Genomic DNA, 22,712 nt, shown 5'->3' on the forward strand with positions numbered 1-22,712 from the left:
TGATATTCAAATTAAGAAAGTTTCGAACAGTAGTGAACTACAACAATATTTTTTTTTTATTATTTTAGTTAATTGAATTTTGGACTGAACATATATCTGTATAAAAGTAAATATAAAAATTTTTGTTGTTGCAGTTCACTACTGTTTGAAATCTCTCTATAAAGTGTTTTTGCAAGAATTTTTTAAGCCTCTTAATGAATATTGCACATTTTCAATAATAGTGAATATTATAGTTTATTTAATAGTTGAAAAGCAAAAAAATTAGTCACTGTCACTGAGATAGTTTGAAGCCGTATTTAGGTTAAAGCTTTGATTAGACACAGCAAAATTCATCTGTTATTCTTTATTCATAACATAACACACACATTGACCACAGATGCAAATGAAAATAAAAGATTCACAAATGATACACTTTACTGTACTATAGAATTTATTTTAAACCAGAAAAGATAATATTGGTTAATATATATTTGGTTGAAGCAGTAAATAAGTTTAAGTCACAGTATTACTTGTGCCGTTCGAAAGTACCGTCATATTATGGAGGTTTGAAAAACTTCCATAAATCCTTCCAAAAATCAATTATAGCTATACTATGCGCTTATATATTATAAAAGATGAAAAATTATTTTCAAAAAATAAAAAAAGATTGAAATAAAGGTTTACAAAATGTAGGTCAATATACAGTAGGTCACGGATAAATAATTTCTTTTAATTTGATTAATGATAAGAAACTCTATCCATTCTTATGAACCGCGCAGAGGAAAAAGAAATAGAACTCTATTGGGAAAGGTTACCAAGACTATCACAATCTAAAATGCTTTTAGGGACTTACAACCTAAAACGCTTCAAAGTTTGCATATCACAATCAAAAAATAACCTAAGAATTATTGCGAGATTATTGACCGGTCCTGTATATTGAATAATCACCTATCAAAATTAGGAATTCAATCCAACTCAGATTGCAGGTAGTGTATAGAAGAGAGAGAAACTGCATATCATGTGCTTGGGGAGTACCCTGCACTCTTGCACAAGAGGAACAAAGACCTAGGAGAGTATTTCATGGATCATAAGAATTCAAGACAAGGAAAGATAGGGTCTATACTGTCTTTCAATAAAGAAATCGGACTTGGAGAAACACTCTAATCCGACTTAGGGGCCCAATAGATCTTTTAGGTCACAGTGCACTATCCCTGCTATTCAATAATAATAATTAATGATAAGAAAAATTAATAGTTTGTTTATATAGTTTATATTTCGTTTATGTAACAGTTTCTGGTACAGTCAAGTTAGCTAATTTAGGATTTCATTTTATTCAACGTATTATTATTGTAATAACATAAACTATTATAAATTATTTTTTAATTTATTTAATTTTATTTTATTTATTACAAAATAATTTTTTTAGTACATATATGAAAAAATATGCATCTATATATCTTTCATAATTCCTGGGGTTAAGTAAGGGTCAGTAGTAACTTTAATTGCATCTAACACCTTCGTGTTTGTATAATAGATTTGAGCAGTATTTAAAGAAAATATAAAGATTATTTTGCAGCTGCATACAATTTTCTGAATCATCAAAAGTGCAGTAATCAACAGAAAGGTTTTTTTTTCAATATCAATTGCAATTAAATCTTTTGTGTGGGTTGCAGTTGAATATCGCAATTGGAGCTGCAAAAATGTCGTCGTACATGTTTAATTTTTAATATCGACGCAGCTGCTGCAGCAAATATTTGGAGCTACGAATTTATATCTATGAGATACTATAAATATGAGTACTTTCAAAGTGCCTTGTGTACATATATTTGAACTCAAACCCAAACAGATCAGCAAGTGGCATTTTATTTTAATTGAAATATGCGGTTAACCGGTGTAAAGCAAATTGGGTTCCAAATTATCATTATTAAATCGAGTGGAATTGAGATAAGAATTATGAATAAATTTATTTCACATTGAATAAGTTCTTTCGTGACTAGGTATTTTGTATTAAAATTCAAGTGTCAATAATTGTTATGTTAATTTGGTTAAATTAATTTTAAAACGTTCTATGAGCTTCATGAATATTAATATTTCTTATGAGAGGACATTTGTATTTTTTAATAATACTTATATATTAACTCCAACCAAAGGAAAATATTTTTAAAAAGTATGCAAGGACAACACCATAGTTTTCATTTATATTAATTAACATATTGAGCTATATGGTTTTTTAATAAATTTTAATTTTTTTAATAAAAATTAATATGTATAAAAATTTGTTAATTTCATTAAATTGTTATTATTATACGTAAATATAAATATATATTTATTATATGCTAATATTCTTATTTTATTGAAATGAGGCATCTTTATACGTTGTCAGTATCTAACCACACCTAAGCCATACCACGTATGTATGATAGCATATAATTGGTTTCCATTTATATCACTTGAAATTATTTAATTGAGCGTACAATATAGGAATAATCAAAAATATTAGAATTTTTAAATTATTTTTAAAAAAATATCATTTATCAAACCACATAAGCAATGCTAATCAATCATGAAAATGTATTGATGAATAATTCATTAATAAAAAATACTGCACATGTGGTTACAGAATCGGTTTAAAAAAAATTTAAAGTGTGTGAGAATTATGCGCTTAAATGCATTTTTGATTAATGTGTTGCAATGCATGCACGATACACTAAGTGGCAAGTAATTACTTGTAGGTGTGGTATTCTATTATATTGCCACAGCTAATTTTAGATATTTTAATTTATTTTCTATAAAATATATCTGATTATAACTTTTTTTTGGAAAAAATGTTGAATTATTAAAGAAGATAATATTTTTAAAGAAATGGTTTCAATTTGAACTATTGAATAGTTTGGTAAAAAGTTTATAATAATAATATTAAAAGATAAATACATTTTTATACAAAAGAATAGTTTACTTTAAATTTTGTAAATATATATTAAATTTCATAATATGTAGAGTAATAGTTAAAAAATGATATATTTAAATGGCTGCCTATTTCTTAATATTATTTAAGGTTTAGTTAATTAATCGGTGGTTTCAAGGTTCAATAATAGAAGTATTAGGAGGAAACTTATACTTCAACACTGTGAAGATTGCAAGTATACACTTTATAAGACAATATGGAATGGATATTTATGGATATTTGTAGGGTCAGCCAAATTTCAATAAATTGATTAAAATTTTTGTTGTTGTTTCTTGATTAGTGTTCGAACCATTCGTAGAAGAGTTCGATATTCGAAGTAATATAAAAAGAAATGAAAATATTAATAAAATTATAAAAATGAATAATAAAAAAATGTTTACATTATATTATATGTATTATATTTTTATAAAAAAAATATTTTGATAATTTACTTACTATTATTTTAATTTTACTTATTCTACTCTGCTGACTTTTGAACATTTTTCCTATCTTTAAGGATAAAGGATTGAGTTATTTACTAACCCAGCAGTAATTGCAGCCGTGCAATGTACAATAAATGTATTCAGACCTACACATTTCTCTGTTTAAAATATTGTTCTTGGAAATAAAAGTCGTTAGATGTACTAAACGAATGTCGTTTCTTTATTTGACTTTTAGTATTATTGTTTTCTTTACAAAAAAGTATACAAAAACAAAATGCAACAAAAATATAGGGCATATTGATTCTATTTCAATTTTCAAATAAATTATTAAACTAAGTTTCATTTCAATTAAGTCTCATTATATAGCTCTTTATGAAAAGCATCATAGCGATAACACATAATAAATCAAAGATCAAATGATATAATTCTCAAAATAATTTAAGCTGCATAGAAGACTGATGATCGATTCATCTCAGCAAAAATATTGGAATTAGGAGTTGTAAGGAAGAGGTCTTGTCTTGATTGTAAGGGCTGATATTACATTTGCTCCAACATTAAAATCTGATAAGAAAATGTTATAGCAACCTAAGACATTTTTATCTAAATTCTATTTCCTACTAAACCTTGTAAGTGAACAGTAAGTATCAAATTTATGACTATATTAAAATAATATTTATTTAAAATAAACAATATATGGTAATAACAATAATGGTAATAACAATATAATTAATTATTTTTAATAAAAAATAAAAGTAAAATAAAATAAAGGTATGGAGTTATAATAATTCTTAATGAAAGTATTGCTCAAAATTTTGTAATTTTGTGACTACAAATCAGACACCTTTTAGGTAACGCTAATACATGGATCTGAGACATATCGTACATTCTATATAATTTTAATTTTTCATTACTTACGGTGGTTATATGTTAATATAACATATATATAAAAAGTACTCACCTAAAAAAAAATAGAAAAAAGTATAATTAGTAAAAGTAAATAATAAAAATAATTTATTTAAGTAAAATATTAATTTAAATAACATTTTTAGTACTACATATGAATTTCAAATAAATCTTTTAGATAAAACATCTGCAAAATGTATGAATATCAATTTATAATTTATAAATAATTTATTATATAAACAAAGTTTTTATTGTTATATTGGTCTCTGAGGATTTGAGTTAAATAGACGAAAATTAGCATATAGACTTTTTTAGCTTCAACATGACCGTAATCAGTGTAGTTGTGCTATATTCTCAAGACAAAGCACCTATTTACCCTAACTAAAAAAAAACACTCACTTTTTCAATAGTCGATGCGGTATAGGGGTATATTGGAAACCGATCTAAAGAGTATAATTAAAAAGGTGATCCGATAATGTTTTTCAAATATAAAGTACGCTGGTCTAATTGCATAATGTTAAAGGAGGACTTCTTTTAAGATGGAAATAACACTTTTCAATCGTACATTGCATAGCCTCTTAATGAGTTGGTGAAATAACCGAAATTGGTGTTTTATCCCGTCGAGCTATCATATATAGTTTTCGGAATAATTGAAACTAATTTTTCCTTTTTATTTGTAAAGATGTTTATATAAATTTAAATCTGCTTTTATAATATTTTGAATTTATATTGAATTTAATTCAGATAAGTTAAGACTTATATATAGCTGTCGTACTGATATATATTTTAATAAGAAAACCTCTTTTTTGTTTTAATGTATTTTTTTCTAATTTGAAAAACGAGTATTAGCGTTCCAATGGATAGGGAAATCTAATCATCTCATTTATGTGTATTACAGATACGCCCTTTAAGTCACATTACTTTAAATGTAGATGTGAACACTTTTTTTTTGATTGTTTACGAAAAAAAAAGTTGTGACATAATGTGGCTTTTCCTTTGTATCTACTTTACTCGAAAATAGGAATTTGAATATAGAATAGAATATACATAGAATAGAATAGAGTACGTTTGTCAGTTTAGTCTGATTGCCTCGGTTACCAAAAGCATCGTCTTCCATACCATATAACGTAAACTAATTCACCATAAAAAACTGATGGTTACAATCTCATTTAGTTTAGTTAGGGTGTATTAAGAAGCAGATAAATCAAAACTATCTTCAAAAATTTTTACGAATATTAAAAATTGTTTATATAAAAATTTTTAATATATTTTATCTGTTATTTGTATTTTTCTTTTTTCATGTAATATATTAAAGTTCTTTTTGTTTTCAAAATTTTAGCTTTAAAACTCATAACGAATTTTAAATGAAATTGGAAAAATGGTCATTTACATATTTATTTATATACATACATATATACATTACATATCTGTATTTGCAAAAGCGAATTCCATTCGAGTGTCTGACTGGAATTTCATTATCATAGATTCTTTTACTTTGTGGCATACAAAAATAAAAGAGCAGCAAATATTTATTATTTTTTTTTTAAAATAAAAATATATGAAAGGATTTTTATTCAATGACTCATACAATGCCGAAATCACATTTATTCTTGAATATGGAAAAAATATCTATCTGAAGTTAAATGTTAAATACATATTCACATTTTTTTTACTTAGGATTTTTGGGTATTTCTTTACTTTCGAAATACCGTGCGAACTAGAATCTGCGTAGAATGAATATATAAATTTATAGTAAAAATTGTCAACAAAATACATATATGTAATATACAAATTCATAATATATGTTATCTGAATATCAAAGCAATTTATTGTTAATTTTTAATTTTTTTGGTAAAATAGCTTCATGGTATAATTATATGAATATATAAACTTATAAGAATATTTTAGTATAAAACTTTCACTATTCACTATTGCAGAGAAAAATAAAATTTTATTTAAGCCAAAAAAAAAATGTTCCCAAAACACATATGTAGTTTTTTATTCCGCATTGTTTTTATTTGGAAATTAATTTAAATAATATATTATCAGCAGATTTATTTACTAAATTAGTAAAATATACTTTGCCCGTTTATTCTACGATCAACCTTACTTTGACCATTATTAAGGTTTTCAGGTAGTAATTTTGTTTCGGGGATGCTGACCATCTCTCTCGTTGGACGATCCTTAACATACTAAAATATAGTATACCCATTAAAAATACCCAATCATGGATAAGACTTATTTCATCCGGAATCGCTTTCGCATTACTTCTGGAGGTTGCCTTTTATTTCAAATTTTTAAAATCATGCTTTTGGTTTAGGATCCGCATCCAGACCTTGACTTTATAACCGCATTTTACGGTGGTTGCACTGTTTATCAGTCCAATTCCCAATTCTTTTTCCTAAGTTTTAACCACGTATGGCTTTATTATTTGCCAGTTTTTCTGGTTCGCTGCCATCAATTTTTTGAATTGTCGTGCCCATGACTCTCTGTATAACATGGTCTCAATATATAGACAGTACTTTATAAGAATATTTTTTAGAAAAGTAGACCATGCAATTTAAAAAATTTTATTTTGAAATAGAAATACCTATATCATTTAAAAATTATTACATTTATTTTTTTAATCGTTATATTTTTTTTTATGAAGAGCAATTATTTATTTTTTATGAAATGAGAACTTATTCAAAATTTTATAAGGGTCAAGATAAATACGAAGTCTCTCATGTTGAAAATTCTACCTTGGTTATAAATAGAGTAGAAGGTTTTCCAGAAGTTCCAGTCGTAAGTTATTCTAAAAAGATTATTACGAGTATATAGTTTATTGTGCCAAGCAATTAATTGAGTCATTTTAAAAAGATGTCGCAGCCACCAAATGATGTATACACTGCAAACACAGATGTTAAAGCGAAGGATTTTGGTGTGCAAAGTTTTAATTTTTTTTCAGGATATCAACCATCAACAGCTGCCCGTAAAGAGACAAAAACTGTAACTTTTGAGCGAAAATTGGATCAACAACCTGCATCAATAAGTTTCAATTTTGGGACTTCAGTAAATGACACGAAATCTGTTGGTATCTTCAAAAAAATGACAAACACGGTAGCTGAGGTCGATAAACCTGAACCCATGGATTGGGAACTGTCGTACAGTCCTATTTTTCTACCAAAGACTGTCGCACAACTTGACGATGCTGCAAAGTTAAAAATGGATGGAGTAGAACCCATGGATTGGGAGTAAATCCTTTCCGCTTTTATTTTTTATTTTTATGAAAGAATGATGTGCTTTCTACCAAATTGTTTAACGTATATTTGGTTGAATAGCCATTTATATACAATATTTTATCAAATTGAATAGGATATATTGTATTTGGACGAACATTTGGATATATGCAACATTGTAAATTTACAAAAAATTTGTTGTACAAAAATTTATATATTTTGAGATATTGAAAGCAAAAATTAAATTTTGAAATATACAAATACAGTTATTTTTACTTATGTAAATACCATATATTCGAAAATTAGTACTAATTACGATGTACAGATAGATACTTGTATAAGACTAATTTCTTCTTCATGATAACTTGGTTTGTATTATAAACTAATACAGTATTTTGTAATCACAAATACAAATATTGGTTTTGAGCGTGAGTAGATCGGATCCAAGTATTTCCATCGCTAAATATAAGCACCTGAGAATAAATGCCAATAAAACTTATTATTATTAAGATAAATTGTTCCAGTACTTAGTACTATTTCGGCATAGTTTTTTTTAACAAGATAGGTTACTCTATATGTTAAATAAAATATTGTAGTTGAAACTAAAATATGTAGTTTTGTAAAGTATTTTGTTGCTTTGTCCGTCGTTTTTTTAACTGAAATTGGCTATATAATAGCAGATATAAACGACAGATTACAGAAAGGACGTAGTTTATTTGCACCGTTGGCGAAACATTATGAGCCAATGTAGCTGAACTGAGATAATTCGATTAGCGATATGGCAGTGAGTAGTTCAGACCAAAATCAATAATTAACATGCAGCTGATGAAGTTGAAAATAATTCACTCTTTAGAAATATAAATTGGAATAGAATAGCTTGACTTATATTCTAAAATCTATTATTATAATAAGATTTCTGAAAAAAGTTTTCTGAACACAATAAATCCCATGATCTTGGTCGCCAATTAATGCCTACAAAACGTGAAATTACATGCCTGGACAATTTCTCACACCACAACAAAGCCAAATCAGGATGGTTTGTGTGGGTTCTGGCATCGTCCTGTTAAAACCACATATATGTTTTGTACCCATATATGCAATTTTATGTCAACAAAAAAAAATAGAAATTATGTGGCTAAAATATATTCTGTCAGCCTTTAATTGTGTTTTTTTATACAATAAAAGGCTGACAGAATATGTTAACCCTTTAGCAAGGAATCTCGTACTTCTATCCATTATTTCGCGCCTATAAAGAGCTGACTGTCCAGCCATTAATTAAAATTCAATAGCTTCAAGAAAAACCCCACTCTACTTTTTAGTAACCTGATACAGCTTAATTGCCTACTTAAACCATTTAACATTCACTCCAATGAAATTTAACCCATTGATTTAAGTGAGGTCTGTGATATAAGGTTTACTTGTTTTATTTTATATATACATATAATGTATAGTTAATACAAAAAATTGTAATATTATGTAATTAGTCATAAGATTTTAAATCTTATTGTTAGTCTCATTGTAAGAGAAGATACAATAGATTAATGTATAAGTATTAATATATAATGTATAAGTCCCAGATGCGACGATTTTTTTTTTATAGTAACGAATTAAAAAATTAATCTCCTTAATTAAAAAAAAGTTTGATGCGATAAAATGTCATTTAAAAGCTGTCGTTCCTTAAAATTATATAATTAATATTAAATTTGTTTGTGCTTTTTGGTAAACATATGATGCGTAAGATGACAGTTCTATTTGACGTACATATGTCACATGTCATTGAAACAGTGTTGTCAAATCAGAACCACGAAATAAAAAATGACTAATAAAATGAAGTTTGGTTTTCTTTTGTTATATTTTAGGTAAAATTTTATTTATTTGAAAAAAATTTATATAAACATAGTGTAACTATTTTCTTATTAATTGTATAATAAATAGAGTCATTTATGTTTATATTAGCAAAACTTCATTTTTATTCATTGTTTAATAAATAGACTCGTTTATGCTAAACAAACTAATTATGACGAAGTAAAAACGCGCAATTATTTCCTTTCGCTAATCGTTTTAATTATTCTTCCAGTTTTTGCATTGAAGTCGACAATTAACAGCTGCAAGGCAATGTTAATCAGACAGCGGCAGCTCAGCTTATAAGCCGCTGTATTTATGTTAATGCAAATGCTCTGCTCTCCAAGTCTCCAAAACCGAAGCAGTCATATTGCCCCACAGACAGACAGTCCACATTGCCTTTGGCTGGAAACTTGTTAGACGAGTTGTAATTCTAAAGACTTTTTCTTTCTTTTAAATTATATTGAGTGAGGAATTGAGTAGAAATGTTAATTTATTTTTATACATATTTCTTTCAGCTTAAGATCCACTCAATTGAAGACCTACTCATTAACTCGAAACTAGTTTTAAGCATTTCAATGATTCTCTTCACATTCTATTTTATTTCACTTTATTTTATTTCGATTTGGCATTGTTAGTCAGAGCTCCCTTTGAGCTGGCAATTGTCTTATTTATTTGTTGTTTAAATGCTTAAACTTGGCTTATAAATTTGTAAATTTGTGGACTGGTACGATTTTATGTGTACCCGTAAGTCTTTAGCGATGTGGAGTTTGCGGTTTAGGTTGGACTTGGAATAGGATCAGCTTGAAGCCAAGGGTTATGTACGTGTAAGCATGTGTGTACGTTGTAAGTGTGGAGCCATTCCTCACCGATTTGAAACCAGTTTCCGAACTTGTAAATCTTTTGGTATCTGTAATCTTTTTTTTTTTTTTATAAAATATTTATGCCTTTTAGATATGTTTGTATGTAGGCCTATGTTATAAGTAAGTAAGCATTTACAATCGCATTTTTCGCTTAACAAATGCAGATAAAATTATTTCATTTATATGTTTAAAAAAAATATGTATTGTGATGCGAAGGGCTTTGAATTCATGTCAATTGTATGGTTTTATATCTATCTATGAAGGTTGAAACTATTGAAGACAATATCTATTATTGATTTAGAGACTTATTTATTGTTTATAGTTTTAAACAAGATACATTAACGTCACGAAGTAAGAATTAAAAATATTTCAAGGCGGGAAAGAAACTACTTAACAATCCTGTAATTTTTCGTATTAGAAAATATTTATTATAATTTGTTTTATTAACAAACATTAACGGTATATATACATATTTGATAAAATATAAAGTATAATTTGGTTTTGTGAAATTACCAGATGCTCAGACCAAGCTTGGTAACTAGGTAATTTGGTATTGGATATTATGTGATAATTTTACACAAACAAAATTAAATTTAAGAAAATGTATTTACTTTATTTGGACTTTAATGACTTTTTTTAATTTAAGTCTTTATTCTTAAATCACTTTTGAATCATATTTTTAAATAGAAAAAGAGGAAGTAAACATGTTTTTATTTATTTATTTGTAATATAGATATACGAAAATAATATATTTAAGGGACTAGAAAGTAATGACAGTTGACGAGTTAGATTCTTAAAATATACTAATTATATTTTATTAATATAAAAATAAAAATAAATATAATAAGATGTTCAGATAACATATCATACTAATATAAATAACGTTATGTGTCTGATTCTCCGATGTAAGAACAAAGCGATTTGGTTTTTTTAGACCAGAAAGGTATGGTTTTGTGTCATTCAGATTTAATAAATTATAATCATATTGAAAGGCTTGCTTGAAACCAGTATTGGTTCTTTGTGTTATTAATGTAAATATTAGAATATTGGTCTACATTTTCGAAATTTAGAGAAGTCAGATAGGGACAGTATCCAAGCGATTTCGGTGTTATGTCAACAGCTGCATTTGCAAGTATGCTTTTGTGTTCAGTGTTTCACAAATACTCGTATTTGTTTCTTAGAGTAGGTCCAGAGCAGAACTCTAGATCTTATGATGACCGTAGTCTTAAAACAGGGACATTGCTTTTAGGACAGACAAATGAATACTTTAATAGTGCAGACTTTTACCGTAAGAACACAGGTATAATTTTTTATTTAATTTGATTTTAAATTCAAATACTACGAGTCTTAAAAATTAAAATTTTATATCGATAACGAATAGTCAATAGCTATCTTATTAATAAAATTAATATTTCATACTAAAATTGTTTAAAAAATATGTAAAATTAACTTATTATCGGATGAAATTTAATAGTAACATATGCTCCTGGGTCCATAACCTGTTAGGAGTCTACAAAATAATAAGCATGTCTTTAATTCAACGTGGTTTTATTAACTATAAAGAGAAAAGAAATATAAGAAAAAATAAAAAGTATTCAATAAGGCTGTTTGATTTGATGTGTTGTATTTTATAGCATTCTTCAACCTTCCAATAATAATAAAAAATGTGTAATGTACTTCATTTAAAGCAACTGATATATATCAGCCTAAATCAACGTTTATGTACTTTTTTTCTATAAAAGATTATGTTTAAAACCAAAACAATTACTGAATTTATACTTTATTAAGTTTCCATTTCAAATTTCATTTCCATTTCAAACTTTCAATTTAAAAAAGTTCGAGTGTATTCACAAACATGAAGCCCTATCATTTAGAATTCTAACTAGAAAATCAGCACTCGTCAAAGTACTGATAATGAAGTGTTACAAATTTCTTACAAAATAATAGTAATTTTATCTGCCTTAGTATCTACCACTTAGGCAGACTAAGAGTGAAATGCCTTTAGACTCTCATAATGTGATCAGTTCAGCGTTAAGAAGATCACTTTTACTTTCCAGTCAGCACACAATTTTCTTATTTCAGAACAAAGTATCTTTTTTTATAGTTACTAATTCTGGTACATTAAAGTGAAACCACAGAAGAATGTGGTGAGAAAGAATGTTGGATTCAATTTGATCGATGAATACCAAAGAACATTTTAAAACAAAAACACTGAATTAGTATTTTAAATTCAAATACTACTAGTCTTAAAAATTAAAATTATTATATCGATAACGAATTTATTGATGCATATAGATAGATAATACTATGCAATACTTTCCAGGATAGCTTAGAATAAAATTTTTGTATTCTAATTCTTAATAAACATATAAAACAAACGATTTAAATTGGAATAAATTAATTATGATCTGCAATTAACAATAGTCATATAATGGTATAAAATAAAAAATAATTATATCATTTATAATATATAAATACAATATATAGGGTTTTTTGGAAAATAATTCTACTCAAAAGAGTAGCGTTTTGTTAACCCAAAGCTTACTGCATTTTATAAATATCACCATCAATAGTTTCCAAAAAATAATATCATTAAAATCATAAATGCAGTATTTTAAGGATCGATGGTGCAAATGACTCGGACCGGTGGCGACGGTTGAGGAACCCTGCAATGGATGCTTTACATAACTACATACTTAATTTGCATTGGCAATATATAATTTTCAAGAGTATGTCAATAGAATAGTTTGAAGCTTTAATAGTTATTGGAAGTTGAAAGCAGGATTACCACCATATTTATATTACCTCCTTATTAATTAAACGTTAGAAAAATCCAAACAAAAAACTTATTTGATGTAAATAAAAAAATACTCGTTTATATTCCCAAAACGACAGTATCGATATTGGCTTTCAAAATTTGGTTCAATTCTGATGTTGAAGATATGACATGTTCTTACAGATCAAAGACCAGAAGATTATGATATAGTAAGGTTAATGATTTATGATGTGTACATCATTTATTTATGTACATCGCCAAATAAAAACTCTGTTCGACTATTCACGATAACGTAAAACTCAAAGCGTTTTAATTTTTAAAATTAATATATGGGTTCCACGTGTTGCATTAGAAAAATATTTGGACTGCTGTATTAACATCAGTGATTAGCTTCTCAAATGTCATGAAAATGATTAAATTTCATTTGGACTTATCAGTAGATTTATCAATCAGTGGACTTATCAATATATGATTGTCTTTTCAAGTTTTTCTCCAGCTCATAACTTCGAAAGCTGTTATTCAGTAAAGAAAGGTAATGTTGTTTGGGTAAGATTTCAAGTGAATGTCTAAATAGACTTGGATTAGATTTTAACTAGCAAAGAATAGAAGTTTTATATGAGTGGAGTGTTGCTATTGCCAGAAGAAGGTATTGGTACGAAAAGGAGAATATACATAAAATTCAATAAATTAGTTATAGAAGATTAAAGAAAATTGTTTTTATAACAACTCAAAATATAATAATATTTATGTATAAAAAAATGGTTTACAGAAGTTTCTTTACAGAGAATAGAATATAAAATGTAGATCTCCTATAAAAAAGTGAACTAAGCTAGTATTTTTCAATTTCGAGCGTTTGCTCCACAAAGGCCAATTTGATTATTAATTTAAATTAAATTTAATTAAATTAATTTCATTTATTTAATTTAGTTAATTTTGTTAAATTAATATCATTAATTTCGCTTAATTTAAAATTAGAATTTAACTGATAATGCTGATTTTGGAACGACTATAGATAGACTGTTCGTCCACTCACGACGTATGTTAGTAGGAATTTTTAAAAAAAAAACTGAAGTGCAAATAAACAACGTATTAGAGTAGACTAAGAATATAGTTGTGTTGTGATTTTGTAATTTTGTGATGTATAGTTGTGATTTTTACTTGCCATATAGACTATATTAGTAAAAATATTAAAAATATTTGAAATTCTCCTAAGTAGAGCGTAACAAAAAAAATTGCAAAAGACTGGACTAACCAATCAATTATTACTATAAAAATCGTCATCATACGGAATTTTAAAATATCACCAAAGACCAATTATGGTGTTTGGTATTTTTTTTTTAAGAAAAATTAAAATTTAAAATTTATATGATTTTTAATTTACCCTCTAGTGCAAACGATAAGTCATGCTGTTTTCTTACCAATTCACTTGAAAATATTGGTAAGTAAAATATTTAAAAATGACTTTCTTTTTCGTCATGTTGATAATTTATAGTAAAAATCCTTAAAAAATGATTTTGTCTTTAAAAGACTTTTACTTGCATTTCTCAATATCGCAATATCGGTAGTTGACGTTTTGCATCTGCACATAAAAGTATGTAAATTTTAGCGACTCATTAAGGCAAATATAAAAATTTCACTTTTTTAATTTTTAATTTCTTATTGAAAATATTGAAATTTTATATTTTCATTGACTCGTGAATTAATTGCAGATATCAATGTAAAAATGAAAACGCAGCAGACAATCTCTTACATGCCTTAATGCAGCCAGCCAAATAATGTTGCTGATGTGTTGAAACATGTTGCTGGCAATTTTCGAAATTACATGTTTCTTCACAAATCATTTGGAAATTTTTATTGAATTTTAATTTTGGATTGTTTCGCTGCAGTAAAATTAGTTGCAGTGAAATATAATGCAACTTGTTTGTGATATTATCGGCATATTTGATGAATGCAACTTTTGTTTTGAGACGAAGCAGCGAACCTGGTTTTCAGGTTATCAAAACCAAAAGTTAATCGCGCCATGGCAATTAGTTTTGATATTTTTATTGGTTATTAAATTAGTTAAGGTAATTTCAGTTGGCAAGGCTGGCCAAGTTGGGTGCCGCTACATTTGTTAGGAGAGCTTGTGATTATCAATGGAAATGAAATTGTTTATGGTAAAATGAAAGTATACTCATATACTCGTATTGGGTTACCCAATCAAGCAAAATCCTTTTTAATTAAAAATTTTTAAATCACTAGCACATGGGTGGGCTGCTACTGAATACAAACCATAATTACAAAGTTGCAATAATGATTTATGAATTATAAATAACATTAAATAAATGAATTTTTTTTAAACATTTTTAATAATAAGGGGTCGATAACTGATAAGGAATTGCAGGAATCGTTTTAAGCTATTTAAAGACAATATTTTGCTTCAATATATTTCCAATCAGCGCTATTTGATCTTTTATAGTATATTAATCAGTTGCTTTTAACTTTGAAGTAAAATGTGATAAATTGAAAGCTGAGAAAACGTATGTTTACCACTAAAAAAAGCTTAAATATAAACCAAATAGTCCAAGATTGATTGATGCATTTTAGAGTGTATCTGCATGTATGAGCCAAAATAATTTATAAAGAATATGATAAGCAAGACGACTTAGTTTAAGTTGAATTGATATTAGTATATATGGTAAAAGAATTATTAATGACGGTACTGTCAGGCGATTAGGAAGTAGCCAACCACCCAGACAAATTTATCAGAAATACAAAAACTTAAGCAGAGAAAAAGAAAATAACCAACATAATATACAAAGTGTGATATGATAAAATGAACGTAAATGGTGATGGTCCTAATATAATGATTCGTTTCAAATTTTTCAATAAAAGAAACTAAAAATCCCATTCAGTTTAGTCTGCAGTTTGAGAAGAGTGGTAAGAAATAATTCAACATTTCCTATGCAAATGCCCAAGCCCTTCAACATTAAGATATTTCTTTATTGAAGTAATAAACTAATTTACTAGGTGGACACTACAACTATAGGATTTACAAAAAATCTTCTTCATCAACCACGTAGAATGCTTTAAATCTAAAAATATGATACCCAAGTATGTAATTAGCAAGAAAAAACATCTATGCGTTGTTTGGTGGAAAGAAGAAGAAGAAGTTCCGCCACCAATAAAACTATCCACCCTCATATCAAAATCTAATACTATTTAACCATCACAAATAGGTTTATTCTAAACATGATGATATACCTTCAATGATACCGAAAACAGATATTTATTCCAGGAAATAATAATGCTTATGCTTATGGAATTTTAAAGGTACTATGTTGATCGAACTCCTATTAAGAAACTAAACCATGAAATTGAGTATATAGTGTCGATAAGCGAGTAGTGTGAAAAAAACTATGAAACAGGTTTTGTATATAAGATTTTATATAACAACGAAACAACTTGAGACTATAAACAAATTTGATCAACTATTAAAAATCACTGGACCTTGGATCTATATTCATCACACCCATCATACTAACAGATTTTATTTTTTATTTATTCAAAATTTTACACGTACGAGTATAATGTTCAATTCATATGACGCTGTTAATCAGTATCTGTGTATTTCCATCTTTCCCTCTCTATTGCTGTATTCATTGGATTGTCAAAGATATTATCTCATGAAGAATTTCTCCGTTTTTCAAAGGTCATTTATTTATTTAATTCAAATCAATCAAAAAACAGAATAGTCCTTACATTCAGTGTGTAAACTTTGAACCATCTTTCAGTGAGCTTAAGAGTACATCGTTCTTCTGTGTATAATTAATTTTTTCGCCACTAGAGACAGAATCTCCTAAGAACGTGAAATTGTGTGGTTCACTTAAACCAATAAATAGAAAAACCAATAAGTGTAACTAAAGAGACAAAGAAAAATAAAATTATTATATATAAAAAAGTTGATAAAAATGAAGTTTCCGGTAAATATGATCTAAAATTCGAAAAAAAAAAGAATTCGGGACTATTAAAATTCGAAATGCAAGTTTATGGTTATATTATGCAAAACATTATATGCATATTATGTATATAACTCAGCTATTTGAATAAACTGTTTTTGAGATATTATGGATTATTTCACTGCATATTTTCTCGGATAGAGTTCTCTACAATTCCAAGCATATTAACACATTGTACGTTAATACGTTGCCAAACACCTTTTTTGTTTTTAAAATCTTGCACTTAGGCATTATTTTTCGTAATTGTGTCACTTGTTGGAATACACCCTGTATAAAAAAATAAAAATATACCAAAATAGCGTTCTTTGAATAAATTTATATTAAAAAGAGTGCACTTATGAAAAATATGTAGTCAAGAAATTTAATAACAACATCATCAACATTAAGAAATTGTGATAGGTCGAGTTAAAATAAACTGCAGCTTAGGAAACACCAGAATAAAGTATTAAACTTGTGAAAATGGAAGAAGCAAGATATATTGCAAATGAGATACCAGAACAACGTGCAGCAACGTACAGGAAATATTTCTAAGACCACTGATGATGGGTATTTGGCAATTTTCGAAATAGCTGTATGGTCAGCTAAAAATTCAATTAATTAAAATAATATAAATGAATTTTTGTTGTTGTAGTTCACTAATTTTGAAACCTTTAGTCAATTAATTAATTACAATTATAATTAAACAATAAGTAAATTAATTAATTACAATTAATTAATGTAGTTATTTCAATATAAAATAAATAATTATATTAATTATAATTTATAATTAAAATTATAAATTATGTGTATAATATAATATAAAGAAGATTAAATATAGAAAAAGTTGCAGTTACTCGTCATAAAAGAGTTTCAAATCTTATATATGGTACTCTAATTATAGAATTATATATATGTTTATTATAAATATATATTTATTGTATAAATTTGCTAGTAGTTAAATATAAAGTTATGAGTATGTCATAGCCTTCAAATCCAATGTATGTAACATTTTTTATAACAAAACTATGTAAAGTAATGATGGACTTTATATACATATATCATAATTTTCTTAAAAGGTATATAAAAGGTATAATCAACTTTAAGCTCAAGCAATTAGTTAAAAATAAAATTTTAGCTGAAATTTTTTGCTCATTGAATTTTACCCTATATTCAAAATAACTTGATATTTGAATAATTTATTTTGCTCGATACTTGAACATTTATGTTAAACTTGTTTGGATTTTTACATTCAAAATAATTTTTATTTTTGTTTAATAATATTTTTTTATTTTAAATTATTTATAATAATATATATTTAACAACAACTAAAAACCTATTTACCTGTTGAGAATCATGACGAAAGTGATTATTTGGTAATACAAGTTGATTTCCAGTTGGGGGACCGACAATATCCATTTTATGTTTACAATGGCAATTAAATTAAATTATTCAAGTTTCTAACTTTTGCAACATGTTGCTTAATTTTCGTACACAAATAATGCAGGATACAATTTGAGACAAATGCGGTTGGCAAGTGCAAAAACGAATTAAACTAATAAACTTAAGTTCTAATAAAGCATATATAAAATATTTCTTATATAAATTTGTTTTTTTTTGTTGATTGTATTTGTGTGTGTATGTGTTGAAATATTGTAGATACAATAAAATACTGTATGACGAGCAACAGGTTCGATTAACTTGCACTGCAAACTGGTATTCTTTGTCTAAGTTAGCATGAATATTAAAAAATCATATATTACATACGTATTCATTTAATATTGTGAATTTTAATGCATGTTATTAATATATTAAGACAAAACGGCTTAATGCTTTTTTAATTTAAAGAAAATGTAATTAATAATTTTTTTTTTATTATTTTCTATATTTTTAAGCATTTAAGGCATTAAAATAGCACTTAAGGCACTTCTTCAATAATATTTTTTTTTTTTTTGACACGACACTTTAATATATTTTAGCTTAGAATTCGTTTTTGTTTTACAAAAACCAAAAAAAAAAACAAACAAAAAAATTATTAACAAATGCTTTTAACAGTGTTAAAGCTGTGGCTCGGCATTAAAATCAACTCGGAAATCAAGAATAATCTGCCGTAAACACGCACGCTTCTTCAATTTTCTATCGTCGTACACTTTAAGGCACGCTTTCAATCTTCAAGCAACGCGATTGCATTTTGCCTTTTGCTGGTCGATGTAAGTATTTCTAACATAAAACATTAAACATAAATCCCACAAACACACTTGCACATTTGTATCTGTGTGTGCCGCGTTCAACTCACACAAAAGTACAGATTCCAAAGCAAATAAAGCAATCACAACACAGCGCTTGGCAATAAGAAAAATCAAAAGTACGCTTGCAGTGAAGTATCTTATTCATCCGTAAATCTCGACCACTCGTTTCGAAACGCCGCACACTTTTAAAATGGACGCAAGGTAACAAGCCGCAGAGGCAGCTCCAAATTGAAAAACACTCGTTAATGCTCAAAATACATTTCAGTTACCAAACAAAATCAAAACACACATACATATATATACATACTTATTATAGCATTCATAGCGTGCTGTATAAAAAACCACTAGAGACAATGACAAAACCACAGCAACATCACAAGTTTTAAGGAAAAAATGTTGCTCTACCACTTTTCGAGCATTTTAAGTTGAGCAACATTTGCTGTTTAGCAACATTGGCCAGTGGCAGCACGAAACATAAGAACTCTACACACTCATTTTGCTGTGCTTTTGCCTAAGCAATTTGAAATTTTTAAGTCGTGAGTCGCACTCGTATTGACTCACCTGAAATTGAAAACCGCTGCCAGGCTACAAAACTACAAAACAAGTATTTATAAAAATATGTGCATAAAATAAAAAAATAAGAAAAGAAAAACAATAAAAAAACAAATACAAAACAAAGAAGAAAAAAACAAACAATAAATACAAAAAAAAGGAGTTTAGTTTCAAATAAAGGAAAAATATTTTATATGTGGAAAATGAAATTCCTTAAGTAGTGAATGTGTGTTGGTAAATAAATAAATAATTGCAGCAGATATGGAATGAGCGAATGGTATGAAGTATTATTTATTAAGGCATTTACACAAGGACGTAGGCTACTCTGGCTACTCTACGAAAGAGGAGTTTTTAGATACATTTCTGTGGTGTAAATTGAAGCACAATTGCTCGTTCATTATGAACAGATTTTAAATAATTCAAGCAAAATTGTAAACTTGTTTTGAATTACAAAGAATTCAATGAAAAAAAATATTATAAAAAAAAGAATTATTGAAAAAAAATTATTCAATAAAAAATAAAAAATATTTAAAAAAAAATTATTAAAAAAAATATTAAAAAAATATTTTCAAAAGAAATTATTTAAAAAAATACCGAATGATAAGTTTTAATATTAAATAAATAACGAAATCGAAAAATAAGGATAGTCAATAAATTTTAAATTTGCTATATATAAATTTCCCAATTTCATTTATGTCACATTTAATGATCATTTATATCCACTATTTAAAATATGTATCTTTTTATTATTAAATAATGGGCTATGAATGCAACGTGACCTAAAAGATCTATTGTGCGCCTAAATTTCCAATCAAAACACTTTTAGACTACACATAAATCTAGTAATTGCTGTGAGCTTAATTATACCTAATTGATTTAGGACCAAGATCACGATTCCAAAATAGTCAAGTCTACGTATATTTAAATAAATATAAGAAATTAATTAGATGATTTTGTTACAACAATTATTTACTAAAATGAAATGGTAATATTCAAGGATATGCAGGCATCTAAATTATAGTGACTTTCTCTTAAGTAGTGATATCATTATGATGTCTCTTAAAGATATTAATAAACGATAGATAAGTATTCCATTAATATATCTTCACAGGTATCTAATGCTAATATTGCCGACGACAAATAATTTAATTTTGTGTATTCTAATTGCAACTATGTGTGTTCTAATTGCAGCTCTACTTGCCATGATGTTGCCCATCTCCCGCAATGAACACACAAATTGACTCCAATCGATTTTTGGATCTGCCGAATTAAACTGGCTAGGTTTCTCCGCCTTGATTATAATTGACTTTAATTGAAATCCCAACTATTCTTACTCCTAAATACTTACCTTCCCTCTCACACTACGATTCATGTTATCTGCTTTTTAGATTTTTGCAGGTTACAACAACAACAGCAACAGTAACAAAGAATATTCAAATAAATTTAAATTATAAAAATTATTAGTCGGAGAGTGTTGAATATTTCTTATAGGGGTCATCCTTAGGTGATTTTCGACAATCCATATTTGTCTTGGTGGACCTTCTTGTCAATATACCAAATTGTGATGCCAAATATTGAAAGCATCATTATTCTATTTGTTTATTTTTATGCATCTATTTTTATTGATGTATCATTAGCACCAGTAAAATGAATCTCAACTGTTACAGCTTACATCCGTTATTCTTAATTATTATTACAATAACACCAATAGTTGCCTGTATATAATATCGGCGATAAATACGAGTATAATTTGTCTTTTAGATAGGTAAAATTAAAGCATTTTTTCAATATCTTTTAACAGGCAACTAGCCTCCCAACTTAAGAGTTTCTTTTTTGGAATGATAATGTGTTTTCCATATGGATGATGGGTCATCATTGCTGGAAAAAGTTCATCTTAGCATAACAAAAAATGAGAACATCTTATCAAAATGAATTAAATCAAATCAAATATAAAAAATTCACTTAATAAGGTAAAAATTAAATGTCATTCCTTATTAATCCAAATTTGCAAATGCAACTTTTGAATGCTCAAATTTAATTTACTAATTATTGAAGTTAATTTTCACATAAAGCCTTTTTAGGTGGCATTTTCCTTATAACATGCTATATAAAGGACAACCATTGGTTGGTTGGTTAGTTATAGTATCGATTGGCGATACCGGTTGGACAATGCTTTTTATATATTCAGGAATTATTTGCTGTTTTAATACCACATTCCTCGCAAGAAACTCCTGTAGATAACATTGATTTATCCAGTTGAATTTATGTAGTTCAAAAAATCTATAATTTTCATTGATAAACAGTCTGGCAGACTGTCAAGAAAGATTTTCTCTAAAATAATTTTGAAGGGAAAATAATTTCCTTTCCATAATTTCTGTTCACAAAGAAAATGTTTGATTGTTTCCTCTTTGCTCATATATCCGCAATTTTTAAAAAAATGTGGTCTTTGAAATAAGGAGACATTTTACAGGACATCGGTATTAGAAAAATATTTCACATAGGTAATAAAAAGTAAAAACAAAGCTATAAAAAGCTAAGTTTTAAGTATCCATTTTAACATCTTATTCATTCTTAGTATTATAATCATTTGTGGACCTATGCTTTTATTTCTTCTCGATTTGATATAATGGATGTTAGTAGAGTAGGACAATAACAAAATACATTGTCCAACCGGTTTCTGCTATTTTTTAGTAGGTGATTTGTTGTTATTCAGTGGTCTTTTTTAACGGAGTGGGTTATATAGCATGGTTCGCCAGTTAATAACGGTTATTTTGTTAAAACCGCTAAATTTTTTTTAAATTACTGTTTTAAAAAGAATGACCACTCCTAATATTTGCCAATATCAGCTACTCTTATTCTTATTTTTATATATTTTTTCACAATCTTATAAGAGTTCCGGTACGTATTTTATAATATTTTGTACACATTAAATACACTTAAAATAATTTAAAAATAGTTTTGATCCACTT

General features: G+C 27.0%; 2 protein-coding genes across 4 annotated transcripts in view; one reads left to right on the forward strand and one right to left on the reverse strand.

Annotated features, from left to right (window-relative positions):
• The window catches only part of LOC119678560 (tight junction protein ZO-1), an 88,813-nt gene that overhangs the window by 53,975 nt on the left and 12,126 nt on the right, over positions 1-22,712 (reverse strand). For 2 of the 3 annotated variants that reach the window (XM_038090454.1, XM_038090457.1), the window contains exon 1: positions 18,287-18,494. The exons of the other annotated variant lie outside the window; for it this stretch is intronic. In XM_038090454.1, the coding sequence (XP_037946382.1) occupies positions 18,287-18,361 (75 nt within the window). In that variant the 5' untranslated portion in view covers positions 18,362-18,494. Of the gene's footprint in view, positions 1-18,286; positions 18,495-22,712 lie in introns of those variants that run through there. 3 annotated transcript variants of the gene reach the window in all.
• Positions 6,896-7,694, forward strand: LOC119678561. The gene is made up of 2 exons (XM_038090458.1): positions 6,896-7,053; positions 7,129-7,694. Exons 1-2 carry the CDS (start codon positions 6,943-6,945, stop codon positions 7,504-7,506), a joined length of 489 nt encoding a protein of 162 aa, XP_037946386.1. The 5' UTR covers positions 6,896-6,942; the 3' UTR covers positions 7,507-7,694.

This window comes from Teleopsis dalmanni, chromosome 2, assembly GCF_002237135.1.
Source record: "Teleopsis dalmanni isolate 2A chromosome 2, ASM223713v2, whole genome shotgun sequence".
In the NCBI taxonomy this organism is placed as follows: domain Eukaryota; kingdom Metazoa; phylum Arthropoda; class Insecta; order Diptera; family Diopsidae; genus Teleopsis; species Teleopsis dalmanni.